The 15,873-nt window shown below is 40.9% G+C and overlaps 1 protein-coding gene across 24 annotated transcripts in view; it reads right to left on the minus strand.

Moving 5' to 3' along the window:
- Positions 1 to 15,873, minus strand: part of PHF21A (PHD finger protein 21A) — a 193,578-nt gene that overhangs the window by 22,062 nt on the left and 155,643 nt on the right. For 20 of the 24 annotated variants that reach the window (XM_043910484.1, XM_043910429.1, XM_043910476.1 and 17 more), the window contains 5 exons: positions 7,020 to 7,118; positions 4,345 to 4,396; positions 3,515 to 3,594; positions 3,020 to 3,080; positions 301 to 464 (listed from right to left, as the gene is read on the minus strand). In XM_043910484.1, the coding sequence (XP_043766419.1) occupies positions 301 to 464; positions 3,020 to 3,080; positions 3,515 to 3,594; positions 4,345 to 4,396; positions 7,020 to 7,118 (456 nt within the window). Of the gene's footprint in view, positions 1 to 300; positions 465 to 539; positions 563 to 3,019; positions 3,081 to 3,514; positions 3,595 to 4,344; positions 4,397 to 7,019; positions 7,119 to 15,873 lie in introns of all 24 variants that reach the window. The other 4 variants (XM_043910511.1, XM_043910535.1, XM_043910528.1 and 1 more) reach the window with 1 other exon arrangement.

A 15,873-nucleotide genomic window follows, 5' to 3' on the forward strand; every position in this document is an offset into this window, starting at 1 on the left:
CAGTTATATCAGCTGACTTCCCCACCCCATCCCCCTGCCTGAGAACTCCTTCACTGCAGATAAAATGCAGACTGAAAACCCTGACCGAGCCTCCTGAGGTGGTGTTTAACATGATTCTCAAGGTCATGGCAGGAGCGGGGGCTCCAGCAGAAAGCTGCCTAAGAGGCACACGGTGTCCTGGAGGGATTACTGCCATTCCAGAGTCAGTCAAGGAGACGCAGCTGGTAAGGAGACAACACATGACAACGGCTTCCCCGATCTAAGGCCTGAGAAGGAGCCTGAGCGCTCCCCGTTACTTACGTCTGTGGAGGTGGGGCTGGGCAGGGACACAGGCTGGACAGACGCGGGGAAAGCGAATGTGGCCTCTGTCTTTTCATTCTCAGGGGAGTCGGGATGACTGGATGGGGGGGATGTTGGGGTAAGGGCTCCAAACCCCAGCACTGCATTGTATTTTGGAGGACGACCTATATACCGAGAGAAGGGAACAAAAGGGGAAAAAGGGGGGAGGGAAAGAAAGGGGGAAAAATGATCTTACATACCTTTGGCCAGTGTTCCTCATTGGCTAGCATGGAAAAGGAAGTGAGGTAGCAGACAGAAAGTTAATACAACAAGTCCCAAAGAGAGGAAGAGAAGCAAAGATTTAAATGTCATTAGAAACAAATGCATGAGTCTCGAAGGGAGGATAAGAGAGCCTCAGAGAATGGCAGGAGATTCTGGGTCATATGTTAAAGGTCTTCATCTTGGGCAGATTATAGAGACATTCCTCAACTATTACAATCTGAGAGTTCTAATTGGAAAACAAGATATCAAAGCTCAATGGGAGCCAAGACCAGGATAAGTATTTATTTTCCTGTATCTTTTGTATGTTGTTCCCTAAGATTTTTCTGCAATCGCTATTCATATAATAATATTAATGATTCTCAGTTCCCAGAGATATTCTCGAGGACTTCTGATTGTCCTTTTCTCTCCTATACACATTTTGGTCGCTTCAGTTTGTGAGGGTGGAGAAAGGCAAAGGGAAGAGGCAAAACTCAAGTAAACTACTCTGCCTCTTGCTGGCAGAGCTAGTAAGAGAGATGTTCTGGAAGCAGTTGAAACCTAAGAGCTAAAAAGATTCTGTGGGCCTAACAACGACTTTAAGTATGCCTGGACTCAGATACCCTCCCCAGTTGATCAAGGAGCGCTCCCTGCTTCCATCACAAACATGCCAGTGAACTACCTGTCTTAGTGTCTCAGGTAAGGCCCTGTCATCAGTAACACTGATAACTGAGACAGCTGGTCTGATAACCAAGGAGCATGTTGTATCAAACTTCACGGCTACAGAGAATCTACAAATGAGTCCTAATGGGTGTCGGAAGTCCAGGCCAACCCCTCTTGCCTTATAATATATCAAGTCAGGGTCTTTGTCTTCCAGGGGCCAAGGTCATAGCTTCTAAGATGTCAAGTGATCAAAAGTGTACACCCAGCATACCACAGGTGAAAAAAAAGAAACCCAAAAAACAGAAAGGTACACAATTGCCTACGAGCACTGGTGAACGGTATATGGGATCATGACTTTGCCAACATTTATATTAGAATTATGCACAAGAGTCATGATTCTGTCAGATATTACACAAACATTACCTATCTGTGCTAAACCAGCACTGTCTGCAGTACAAAGACAGATCATACTGGTTTGTCTTTTCTAAGGTATTTAGTGCTGCTGGAAGGGAAAGTGGAAGATGAATGCTCTTTGTTTACACACAGAAGGCACGTCCTAGGCATTGTGAATGCAGGCTTTCATCCTCTGACCTTGGCAAGAGATGCCAAGGTCTTTCTGGCTCATTTAACCCCTATCCTCTTAGCAGATACTGCCCACTGGCAGGCCAATTAACTGTAGCTTCTGGCTGGGGGCTCCTTTCTGAGAATTACGTCAGAGGTCACTAAAAATTGCCCAAAACAAAATAAAACTACAGAAAATAACCCATGACACTGTGGCCTAGGGATCAATATGAAGCAAGCCCAGTGACTCCAGGACATCCATCTAAGTGTGTTTTGGCTTCCAGAAGGAAGGACTGATGAAACACTGGAGTGGGTCACTAAGGCGGGTATGCTCTCTCTCTAAGCAGAAGAGGTGGGAACGGTATAGTTGGAGCCCTGCCTAAGGCACACAAAGGGTCGGGGTGACCGCCTAAGCTTCCAGCAGCCCTGAGACAGCGTGTGCACGCACACAAATCAGTATGCTACTCCACTCACTCTGCAACCTTTCTGGCCTAGAACTGTAATTCAGGGCCACATTATCATGTGGAGAAAGGGACCTTGGACTGTATCACTGACATCAAAGAACAATTCAGAGCCCTGGCTATGAGCTCAAGCTCTGAGCCATTAAGGCCTACTCAGGCCTCTGTGGTCAGAGTGCAGGCTGCCCTGAAGGCGAGGCGGCACGCCTGCCCTGGGGGACCACAACTGGGGGATGCAGCTCTTCAGCAAGTTCTGCTCTGGGGAGCCTGTTCTGACAGTGATCTTTTCCTCCTTGGTTGGAGATGCCCTCTTCTCTCACACATTCTAAATTCTCAGTGTGGCGACCCTTCTCCTTCCTAGAAAGCCTGCAGCTCACAGACGTTTAAGAGTAATGCTCTGTCCTCACTGCGTCAGGACCATTCACACACTACTAAGAACACCTTGGCAACAGCAGCGTTCTGTTTGGCTCAATGATGCTAAAATGCTTCCTCTTACAGAGTGTTCTGTTCACTGTGCTATTCATCAACAGCCTGGTGGGCCTGGGGCAGAAATGCTGCATTAAGCCATTCCCCTGAGCCAGCTCTGCCAGAACCCCAGGAAGGCAGCTCTGATCCAGTATACAGACCTCTAATAAGAAATCTCACTCTCTTTTCCCCCCATTCTCAGAGAACAGCAACAAGACTATTTTCAAGGGATACAGGAATTAAGACAGGCTCCAGGACAATGGGAGGAGGGAGGGGAAGGAAACACAACACGGAAAGCAAAAGCACCAGCAAGGGAGACACAGAAAGGCACTCACCTCTCTTCCGGGTCCCGGGGTGCATTGTACTATTCAGGTACGTGACTGCACTCTTCTTACGCTTTGGGGAACGAAGGAGGAGAGGTGACTGGCTGAACAGCATGGCTATTACTAACACTGGTAGCAAGCTGAAGGCCAAGCTCAGCAGGCCCTCCAACTCGCCAACTAGTCAGGGCTGGTCACCCCAAGGTCTGGGGTCATTATGTGTACTTGGCTCTAAAAGAATACTCCAGAGAGGCCTGTCTCTGCTTTAGGAGACAGTCGTACTCAGATGACAGGATGAGTTAAATTTTTAAGGTAGGTTTGTAGCTACTTGAACTTCGGGAAGAAACTAAGGGGAAAAACAGTGAGAAAAATGAAATAATGGGATCGGCCAGAGAAAAATCCGCCGTTTTACAAAGCTGGCCGAGCACAATCTGGGTGCTGCTCTTCGGCAGCTTTTCAGAGGGGAGGCACTGAACATGTGAAGGAAGGGCTGAGTGCTGACTAGAGTACCTCCGGCTCAAAGACCGCACCACTGTACACCGGATTCGCTGTTGTTCTTCTTTTCCGTTCTTGCCTCTTGCTTTGGATTTCTTGGGAAAGCAAAAGGCTTCGATTAGAAGAGAGGCACGGAGAACCCCGCCAAGCTTCACTTCCCTGTTTACCTACTGGTTTTCCCGTGACAAGTTAAGAGATGAGAGCAAGTCTCTCGCTTTCACTGCAGCCTCAGCCAAGGCAAGCACACGGCTGGGAGCAAACACGCAGGACTATCCCCTCTTGCCTCTTGGAGAGCAAGGCCGTGCTGTCCTACAGGGTGGCTCTCTGTTGACTGAGAGCTTAACAGTAGACCACACTTGTAAACAAGCTGTCCTGATCTATTTTTAGGTCACTATAATACAGGTGTGAGTGAACTTTATCCACAGACCTAGACTGAGGAATCATAGTTTACTATTCTTGAATTAAATGACTAAGAGAGGTACAGCTCTGCAACTATTCCTAAGATTCTGATAATCAAAAGTGACTGAAAAATACCAAGACTTGTCAGAGGGCCATTTGCTACTTTGTGCTGCCAGGGAAAAAAAAAAGTTTCTCTAAGTGAACAGCAGTCCCCTTAATCCAGGCAAATAGGGAATTTCCCCAGGACAATAGTGTGGATAAATAAAGACAGGAGAGAAGCTGAACATTAGATAGAAGGAAGGTAAGTTTACTCCAAACAAAAAGTCCACACTGGCTGAATCACACTCTGTGTTCCAATTTTCAAGTCTTAACAATAAACCGAACACCATTTCTGAGAACAAAGCTCTAGGCCAGAAGCAAGGCAGCCCATGAGCGTCTTCTCTTACCTTCTAGATGGTCGTGTGTCACCAACCCTAGAGACACCATGAAGGCAAGTTTCTGTTGCAGAGAAACAAAAGGAGAATACACTTCAGTCTGGGTTCTCACAAAGCCAACTGCATGTTCCCAGTTAGACTCCGAGGGAAAGTCACCCAATGGCTGGTGGCAGGAAGAAAGCCAGGTTCAGGTGAGCAAGGAGCAGGTGCCCTCTACTCTGAGAAGCTATGAAGTTCCCCTCTAAGCTTTCTGATCTTACAGGAATCAAAACAGAGCTATTGGGGCCTGTATCTTCTACTTTCTCAATGGCAGAAATCAGAATCCTGAAAGACCTAAGTTTCCCCAAAAAAAATTCTCTAAGAGAAAAGAGGACTCCACACTGAAAAAAAAAAACAAACAAGAAAGAAAAAAAAAAAAAAAACACAGAGAGTGTTCCAAAGAGCCTCCCATACAACAAGCTCCAAATTCTAAGAACTTCATTTGTGATACCAGGTCAAGAGTTCTCGTATTTTTACTACCACTGATTGGACAATGAAAGTTCAGTTCAGTTTTCAGGACAATGAAAATTCAAAGCTAAGAGTTTTAGGAATGATAGCAGGTGGTTCTGCTTAATACTGTGACTTTCCAATCAACCACGGACCTATAAATTATATAGTGATTTCTCTCTGACCACCACTCTCAGCGCCCCATCAGAAGCTAGACTGATGAGAACAAAGGACTGCAAGGCTGGAACGTTCGTTGCTTAAACATGGAGTGAGCAACAGACTGATTGCTATTTTGCTCTTTGGTTGGATGTGGGTCTGGAAAGTATGTCTTCATTTTCTGCTATACTACTGCATGCGGCTGCTAAATATGCCAAATGATATATCATCAATTTCTCTAACTGATGAATAAGGAAACATTATTAGTTGACACTCCTGCAGAATTATGTATACCACAATTTGGTCTTTGAAAATCCAGACATTTTACTCTCAACATTAAACATCACAATATTTTGGCCTGAACTGACAGGTTCAGGCTACTCAAGTTACTGAGTGTTTTACAAGGATAACCTTGAACAAGCAACTTGAGAACACAGAAATGTCCTTTACTGGTATTCTCAGAGTCCTGAAGAAATGTTATTATTTTATTTTTTATTTCAAAAGCAGGCGGGCACTTGTCCTGCCAACAGCCCGAGTGCTTTGGTAAGGAAAAGCCTTGGACGTGCTGCCCGTCCTCTACACTGTATACACTGTGCAGCTGCCAATTAGCCGCATCCCTAATTTTCACTTATTCCTTCAAAACTTAAGATCAGAAGACTGTCTCCCAACTGTTCTCTGCTAATAAAGCAGTGTGTGAACTGACATTCTGATGCACCTTTTTTTAATCAAGTAACGGCACCCTTCTTGGCCACTCACATCCAACTCATCTTTGCCAGTCTAGATCAAGCTCATCAAAGAATTACCACATGGGGAAAAAATCTCTTCCATGGAACTGATTTTTAGTGACAAACAGAATAAAAAGTTGTCAACAACTCTGGCCTCATCTGTGTATCACATGTATACCAATAACTAATTTATCCTCTTTATGGCAGTGATTCTGTCCAATTAGAAATACCTGTTATACACAAGGGTACTTGCGTGCCTACATGGTGCTACTGACATAAGATATCCTTTCGTTTCTTTTGATAAGGGAATTTTGCTAATAATCTGCTCTCTTTTTCACCCTCCAAGCCTAATACTTGACACTAATTTTGCAGATGATTTTTAAGTTTCTCAGCAACATGTATGACTAGTACTTCTTTTTGGTTCAAGTTTTGGTCTCCTCTTTAAAAAACAAATTAAAAATTAATTCATTTCATATCATAAAGAATCATAATTTGTACTTGTAGAAAAACCTGAACTGGCTTAATAAGTCATTGCTCTAAAAAAATGACATGAAGCTTTGATGGCTTCATGCCACTATCTGACATGGTTTCATTACAAAGAATGCACTGAGGACAGAAGGAAATGGATTGCTGGTCTAATAAAATCCAACTATCAGATATTCATCATCATATTACCTGTCCACATTTTTCTTTTAGAGCTGCTTGTACAAAAGTATCAACTATAATATTCTGTTGTCTAAGGACACACAAATTCACAATCTGTATTTGTACCAGAGTTTTGTTTGCTATTTAAGTTTATAATTCTATATTAAGTTGCAGTACAGATGCTACTATTTTCATCCCTACTTTTGTGCTTCAATGATCTACTTTTGAGCTACTGATTCATCTGGGATATGGGGATCTAATGCAATACAATAGTAATAACAAAAATGCACATGTAACAAGTGTAATCAATAACATAGACAGACGTTAACTGAGTGAACCAGACAGCTTATAAATGCTGGCTGAGACAAACAAAACAGAATGATCATTAGGAATGCGGGGGGGTGGGGGGGTGGGGCGGGTACCTGGGGAAATGGTCATGAATTACACAATTCACATCCGTGACACAGCTATGGAATCTCTGTCTGCCAGCTCATGAGCACTACAGGCCACACTCCTAATCTGTCCCAGGCCAACCTGACTTGGCAATAACATCACTGAAGAGTGAGAAAGCACAAGAAAAGGAAATCAAGTGACCCAGAAACCAAGAGTCACCCCTGATGCACGAGAGGGAGTCACATCTCAGAGACTGAGCCACGCTCGGAGGGCTGGGCCTACCTGAGGGTTCTCCTCCCGTTTTGGTTTGGGGGCAGCAGGCGGGGTGACGGTGCGGCTCTCCGTTTGTTTTTCATCTGTTTCTGTGTGGGATTTAACCGTCTAGAAGAGGAAAATTAAATGAAACTTCAGAATTCATTTATTTTTTATTAAGAGAATAAAAGCAAACATATTTTGTTGCCAACAAGAAAGAACAGAACATATTCAAACCGGAAACATTAACAAAGGAGGTAATATGGACTTCAGGTGAGAACGAGGAGGGATTTCCCTGGTGGTCCAGAGGTTAAGACTCTGTGCTCCCAATGGAGGGGGCCTGGGTTTGATCCCTGGTCAGGGAACTAGATCCCACATGCTGCAACTAAAGATCCCACGTGCTGCAACTAAGACCTGGAGCAGCCAAATAAAAAAAATTACATTGGTCTATTTCTATGTACTTTAGGATGCAGGATATAGTTTTCCAGAAATAAGTCCCTTCTTGTTATATATAGGTCAAGCTCTGGTTCACAGTGCGCTTAAGATCTGAATGATGTTTAAAAAAAAGAGTCTTACATACACACTTTTCTATTTCAGAAGAATTCCAATCACAGCCTTAAGAGAGGTTGCAGAACTCCCCTTACTCGGGACACTTAAAATCTGCCTGTATCACCCATTAGAGGAGAGATGCAATTGCCAAGGAAAGACTATCTTGTAAAAGGCTGACATCCTGATTGTGGCCAACCTCACCTTCCAGGTGCGCCCATGCAAACAAAACATTGCCACTAGCATTACCATCTTCAGACACAAAAGGAAGCTAGCAAATTGGTAGACTGGGGGCTAGGTTTGCCTTTCTATTCTTATCATGACCCAATGGCTAATTCATTTTATGAAACCCTCTGTAAATACTGAAATGATATTAGAACAGTGGATACAAAACTATAAACACAAACCTAATTTACTTTTTCAAAATTAAAAACAATGCAGATGCAAATGGTCTTTTTGTATGGCAACAAGTAATTAAGTAAAAGTGAAACTGTCTGATTACTGATGAGAAGGAGCCAGATGAAAGTCAAATGTAAAAAGAAGGTTCTACAAGCAGGATATCAAAAGGTCTCAGAAATCATTATGTTGTGAAATATTTTACTAGATCTGAAAAACAAACATTATTAACAGAGACTTTTCACTTCATTTCCTGGCCATGTCCATTATTTTCCTTCTGCTTCTCACATTATTACTTAGGAAAGTTTAAGTATCTGCCTTATCAGTACTGTGGCAACCATGAGGGGCATAAATGCTACTTTGTATTTTTTATTTTTTTTTCATCAGGTAATATTTCCACCTCTGGACTATACAGAAGCCACTTGAGAGCAGGATTGTTCTACACACTTCAGCATCCCTCTGCACCCAGTACAGGGCCTCACCATAGAGCAGGGATGCTGTGAACAGGTGCTGATCTTCTGAATGGGGAGTAGAACCTACCGGAAGAATCACTTGCTCTCCTCTCTCACACACTTTTTTTTTAAAAAACCAAAAATGACACATTTCCCCCATAAAACAAACCACCAAACACACCTACAAAGGAACACAATGGGAAAGTAGTTTATAGTGATATTTTTAAGGTCCTGGGTGCCCATGAAGCTTATTTCATAGCTCTGTGGATTGGAACAACAGGAGTCTGATATGGGAGGGAGAAAAGGTCAATTATAAGGGTTTGCTGCTCTACTCCAAGGCTGTGTGAAGTCTCTTAGGGTCTCTTATTTCCATCTCTAGGGCTGAATAAAGCAGGTAGTGGTAATGCCTCCAGGGAAGATCAAACCAATTCCTCTTCGCTAAGGAATTATCCAAGGTTCAAATTTTCTCTCATATAAGAAGAGCACAGCTATCTCAACATTACATAAAGAATACCAAAAGCATCCAAGAACATAAAGATAAAGCAAACAAAACAACAGGAAGGGGGACTTTCCTGGTGGCTCAGTGGTAGAGAATTCGCCTGCCCATGTAGGACACACGGGTTCAATCCTTGGTCCAGGAAGATTCCACATGCCACAGGGCAACTTGAGCCTTGACATGACTGCATTTCTGGCCAACCAGTCTGAATGCAAATTTGTCAGGGACCTTGAGCCAGGACTACTAAACTGCGAGGCAACCTGATTTCTGACCTCAAGAACCGTGTGGGATAATAAATTTTTGCTGTTTAAAACTGCTTAAAAGAAACAAAAAACATTAGGGCAGGGGAGTGACGTCACAGAAACGGCCGGACAGGGAGTTTCAGAATCATTCCTTTCACTGAAACAAACATTAAGCTGGCAGAAACAGCCAGAACCAGCTTTTTAAAATTCTGGAATCTAATAAAAAACTGAGAACAACCAAGGACGCACCTCCTGAACAAAGAAGCTGCTAAATTTTGTTAAGAAACTATTCTCCCTACCTACCTACAAAGCCGTCCGCTAGCCCAGCAGAGGCTGCGGAGATGGCAACCTGCGCTCCTGGTGTGTTTCGCTGAACCTTGTTTTCAACGTGTGGCTGTGTACTCTGACCTGTCTGGTAACCCCCAGAGGACTGGTACAGAGGTTGACCCTTGTTTGCCCGCCTAAGGCTGGAGTGGCTTTCCAAGTGCCATCTGATGAAAGCATCTAAAGACATAAGCTACCTGTAGTTACGTGTGCAAAGGACGCTGGATGGAGTATGCAGCAGATAGACCCAAAGGCCTAGGAAGGAGGAGGATGAGGAGGAAGATGCTTAGAGGAGTAAAGGCTTTAAACGGCTATCCCATACACTGGGGAATCCAGAGTGCATAGAGCATTCCCGGGACTAGATGCATCCTTAGGAAAGAGCTGTGAGAACCCTAAGCTTGCACCTCTGCTGATCTTTGAGCTCTGTCCAAGAAACAGGTTAAGTCTAAGACAGTTACAGGTGGCCTGTTTACCACTGAAGGAATGCCCCTGCTCAAAGCCAATCTGGAAAGACCAAGAAGGGTTTTCTGTTTTTGTTTTAATTTACTTATTATTACCTTTTTCTTCTTTTTGGCTCCAGTTGTTTAAGTAAATCTAATAGGACACAGATTCAATAACCACAGATGACAAGAAATATTATTTGCAAAAAATAGTCTGGAAAAGGCACTAAACAGAAAAACAACAGAGGCTCTCAACAATCAATAACAATAAACCCTGGGGTAAGAGGAGAATCTAATTTCCAGAGTTATCACGTTGTAATATAAAAGTGAACGTTTTTCACAATTAGGAGGCACACAAATAAACAGGAAAGTATAGCTGTTTCATTGGGGAAAAACAATAATAAGACACTGGCCTTAAGGAATCCCAGACATCAGACTCCCTAGAGAAAGACTTTAAGTCAACTGTCTTAAATATGCTCAAAGAGCTAAACCAAACCATGGCAAAGAACGAAAAAATAACCCAGGAGAACAATGCCGTACCAAAAACAAAATATTAATACAGAGATAGAAATTATTTAAAAGCAGCAAATAGAAATCTGTGACCGAAAAATAGCTGAAATGAAAAATTCACTAAAGGAGTTTAGGCAAAAGAAATAATCAGTGAACTTGAAGACAGGACAGCTGAAATTAACCAGTCTAAAGAGCAGACACAAAAACAAATGCAGAAAAATGTACCGAGCCTAAGACACCTGTGACACTACCAAGCATACCAACATATGTGTCATAATTCCCGGGGGAAAAGGAGAGACAAAGAAACAGAAATAATCTTTAAAGAAATAACATCTGCAAACTTCCCAAATTTGATGAAATACAGGATCTACAGGTATACCTTGCTTTATTTACTGCACTTCACGTTAGGGGATTTTGCATATATTGCATTCTCTACAAACTGAAGGTCTGTGGCAACCCTGTCTCTATGTCACATCTTGGTAATTCTCACAATTTTTCAAACGTTTTTGTTATATTTGTTAAGGTGTTCTGTGATCAGTGATCTCTGATGCTACTGCTGCAGAAGATTATAACTTGCTAAAGGCTCAGATGATGGTCAACATTTTTACCAATAAAGCATTTTTAAATTAAGGTATATGCATTTTGGGGGGACATAATGCTACTGCACACTCAGTAGACCACAGTATAAACATAACTTCGATATGCACTGAAAAACCAAAAAATTCACGTGACTACCTTTATCTGCTTTATTGTGGTGGTGTGGAACTGAACCCACAGTATCTCCAAGGTTTGCCTGTATACATCGAAGAAGCTCAATGACCTCCAAGGAGGATACACTCAAAGAGACTCATACTGAAACACAACACAATCATACTGTCAAAAGCCAAAGAGAATCTTGAAAGCAGCAAAAGCAGAAGATGCATCACCCCTTAGTAAGGGGTCCTCACTAAGATTAACAGTCAGTTTCTCATCAGAAACCAGAGACCAGAAGGCAACGGGATGACATGTTTAAAGTGCTGAAAGGACTTCCTTGGTGGTCCAGTGGTTAAGGCTCCACACTTCCACTGCAGGAGGCATGGGCTCAATCTCTGGTCAGGGAATTAAGATCCTACATGCCATGTGGTGTGGCCAATAAATAAATAAATGAAGTGCTGAAAGAAAAAAATTATCAACCAAGAATTTCATTTCCTGCAAAAAGCCAAGGGAGTTCATTGCTAGAAGGCCTGTCCTAAAAGAATTCCCTTTAGATTCTTCAGGATGAAATAAAAAAACCTTAGTAAATTAAACCCCCTCCCCCCAAACAAAAGCTTCAGTAAAGGTAACTATATAGGTTAATGTAAAATCCAGTATTAGTGTATCTTTGATTTGTAACTTTCTTTTTTGCTTCCTATATGATTTAAAAGAGAAATGCATAAACAGTAATTATAAGTATGTATTCACGGCTATACAATACATAAAGATGTAATGTGAGACAATAACAACATAACGGGGGGTGGGGTGGGGCGGGCAGAGCTTTTGTACACTACTGAAGCTAAGCTGGGATCAAATCAAATTACGTTGGTCCAAAAAGATGTAAGAAATGCAGATAACAAAATAGCAAAATGGCATAAGTCTGTGCCTATCAGTGACCACTTTAAATGTAACTAGATTAAACTCACAAATTAAACAATAGAGTGGCAGAATGGATTAAAAAAAAAAACAAGATCCAACAATATGCTCTCTATAAGAGATACATTTTAGAGCCAAAGACACAAAAAGGTATCCACCAAAGAATGGAAAAAGATACTGCATGGAAACAGTAGTCAAAAGAGTATAGGGATGGCTATACTAATATCAGACACTTAAACTCACTTTAAGTCAAAGATTGTTACAGGAGACAAAAAGGTCATTATATATTGACGAAAGAGTCAATTCATCAAGAAGATATGACAATTTTAAATACACAGGCACCAAACAACAGAGTTTCAAAATATATGATGCACATATTGACAGAACTGAAGGGAAGAAATAAACAGTTCTATAATAATAATTGAAGACTTTAATACCTCACTTTAAATAAAGGAAAGAACATGTACAAAGAAGATCAATAAGGAAATTGAGGACTTAACATTGTAAACCAGCTAGACCTAGGAGACATATAAAGAACAATCTACTCAACAACAACAGAATACACATTCTTCTTAAGTACACAAGAAACATTCTTCAGGATAGACCATATTTCAGGACACAAAACAAATCCTAATACATTTTAAAAGACTGAAATCATATGAAGTATTTTTTCTGATGATAATAGAAGCCAGAAGTTGATACAAAGCAATACTGAAAAATTTTAAGTAGGTAGAAATTACACAACATACTCTTAAACAACCAGTGGAACAAATAAGAAAACACAGGGGAAATTTTCTATCTCCCTGAAGAATGAAAATGATAATTGTACATACCCAAACTGATGAAACACAGTGAAAGCACTGCTCGGGGGGAAATTCATGGCTGTAATGGTCTACATTAAAAAATAAAAAAGATTTCAAATCAATAACCTAAATTTATAGCTTTAGGAACTAAAGAAGAACTAAACCCAAAACCAGTGGAAGGAAGGAAATAATAAAAATCATCTCCACACTAGAGTGGAGATAAATGAATTGGAGAATAGAAAAATAACAGAATTAATGAAACCAAAAGTTGATTCTTTAAGTACATCAACAAAATTGACAAGTCTTTAGTTAAACAGACTTGTCAAAAAAAGACACAAATAATGAAAATCAGAAATGAAAATGGCGACATTACTATGAATCTTATAGAAATAAAAAGGATTATAAGAGAATATATTGAACAACTGTACACCATAGGCTGCCAAAGGGGAGGGGCTTGCAGAAGGGATGGTGAGAGGCTGGGGTAGCAGATATATATCCATCCTATACACAGGGTGGATAAACAGCAAGATCCCACAGTACAGCACAGAGAACTACATTCAGTGTCCTACGATAAACCATGATGGAAAAGAATATAAGGGTGAATGGTAACTGGATCACTACGCTGTGTAGCAGTAATCAACACAGCATTGTAAACCAACTATACTTGAACTTAAAAAATTGTCACCAAAAACAGATAATATAGATGAAATGGATAAATTCTTATAAACATACAAATTACCAAAATGGACTCAAAAAGAAACAGAAAATCTCAATAGAATATACAACTAAAGAGATTGAAACAGTAATCAAAATACTCTCAAAAAAGAAAGTCCAGGATAGACAGTTTCTCTGGTGAATTCTATCAAACATTTGAAGAGTTAACACCAATCTTTCTCAAACTTTCCCAAAAAAGTTATCTATTATGAATATAGATGCAGAAATCCTCAATAAAACACTAGCATACCAAGTCCAGCATCCTATTAAAAGGATGATACACAATGATAAAGCAGGACTTATCTTAAGAATGGAAGGTATTTTAAAAAATCAATGTAATATACCATGTTAATAAACAAAGGCAAAGAAAAACAATATGATCATCTCAATTAATGCAGAAAAAGCATCTGTGAAAACTCAATACCCATTCATGACACAAACACTCAGAGAACTAGGAAGAGAAGGGAACTTTCTCGGCCTCATAAAGGACATGTATGTGAAACCACAACTAGCACCATACTCACTGGTGAAATACTGAAGGCTTTCCCTCTGAGATGAGGAAGAGGAGAAGTATGCCATGCCCACCTTCACCACTGCTATTGAACAATGTGGTAGAAACTCTAGCCAGAGCAATAAGGCAAGGAAAAGAAACGCAAGGCATCCAAACTGGAGAGGAAGATGTAAAACTCTATTTGCAGAGGACCTGATCTTACATACATAAAATCCTGAAGATCCACAAAGCAACTACTACAGCTAGTAAATGAATGCAACAAAATTGCAAGATCCAAAATCATCACAAACATCAGCTGTATTTCTAACACATTGTAACTCATAATAGCAGTGAACAATCCTAAAAGGAAATTAAGAAAACAACTCAATTTACAATATCATCCAAAAGAATAAAATATGAAAACTATACAACACTGCTAAAGAAATAAAGAAAAGCTAAATAAATGGAAAGACATCCATGTTCAAGTATAGGAAGACTGAATATTGTTATTAAGATGGTAATACTATACAATCTACAGATTTAATGCAATTCCTATCAAAATTCCAACAGCCCCTCCCTCTTTTTTTTTTTTTTTGCAGAAAGATTGGAAAAGACAATTCTCAAATTCATGTAGAGCTACAAGGGCTCCTGAAGAGCCAGAACAATATTGAAAACGAAAAATGTTGGACTCATCCTTCCCAATTTCAAAACTACAGCAATTAAGACAGTGTGGTTGGTAAGGGACAGACATAAAAGCCAACAGAATAGGACTGATAGTCCAGAAATAAACCCCTACATCCACGGCCAACAGATTTCCAATAGTGATGCGATGATCGTTCAAATGCGGAGAGAATAGTTTCTTCAAAAAATAGTGCTGGGAGAACTGGATATCCACATGGAACCTTGTTTCACATTATATACAGAAAATTAAGTCAAAATGGATTACTGACCTACATATAAGAGCTAAAACCATGCAACTTTTAGAAGAAAAATTAAGGTTAAATCTTTGTGACCTTAGATATGACAATAAGCACAAGGAACAAAAGTATATCTCAAAATCTCTCAAACTGTCTGGACTTCTGGTTTGTATTTATTTTTGGCTGCGTTAAGTCTTCGCTGCTGCACAGGCTTTCCGCTAGCTGTGGCGAGCAGAGGCTACTCTCTACCTGGAGTGTGCAGGCTTCTTACTGCAGTGGCTTCTCCCGTGCAGAGCACAGGCTCCGGGGCGCACAAACTTCTCTTGCTGAAGCTCCCAGGCTCTACAGCGCAGGCTCCATAGCTGTGGCACACGGGCCTCGGTGCTCTGCAGCATGGGGGTTCTTCCTAGATCAGGGAGCAAACCCGTGTCTCCTGCATTGGCAGGAAGATTCTTTACCACTGAGCCACCAGAGAAGCCCTCTGGCTTTTCTCAGAGAAGTTTTTCATATGATAAAAATTGGCTACTGTCAAAAAGTAGCTGCCTCCTTGAGACGGAGTATATTACTTTGCAGTTTACCTCAGTCTCTTCTAATTTCTCTTCTTGACACCAAGGCCAAAATGTCAGTTTTGTCACACTGGTCTTACTATTTCAAAGAGAAATTAAGAATACGACTAGGATATCTCTTGTATCCATGTTCCCATTGAAAGTGGAAAAAAGAATCCATTTGTTTACTCCCAATCTGCGTTACTTATTTTTATTTCCTACTCTGCACCTGTACAAATTTGAAAATCTTGTTCTTTTTTGGTTTAAAAGATAGAAACCAAAAACTCTGGAAAATAATAGAACTAAATTAGCCACATATACCCCTGAATTACAAATTCACCTTTTGAGGCCACGATGCACAAATAATCAGACACCTGCCAAGTTTTTAAATGTCCAAATGG

Source organism: Cervus elaphus, chromosome 1, assembly GCF_910594005.1.
Source record: "Cervus elaphus chromosome 1, mCerEla1.1, whole genome shotgun sequence".
Lineage (NCBI taxonomy): Eukaryota > Metazoa > Chordata > Mammalia > Artiodactyla > Cervidae > Cervus > Cervus elaphus.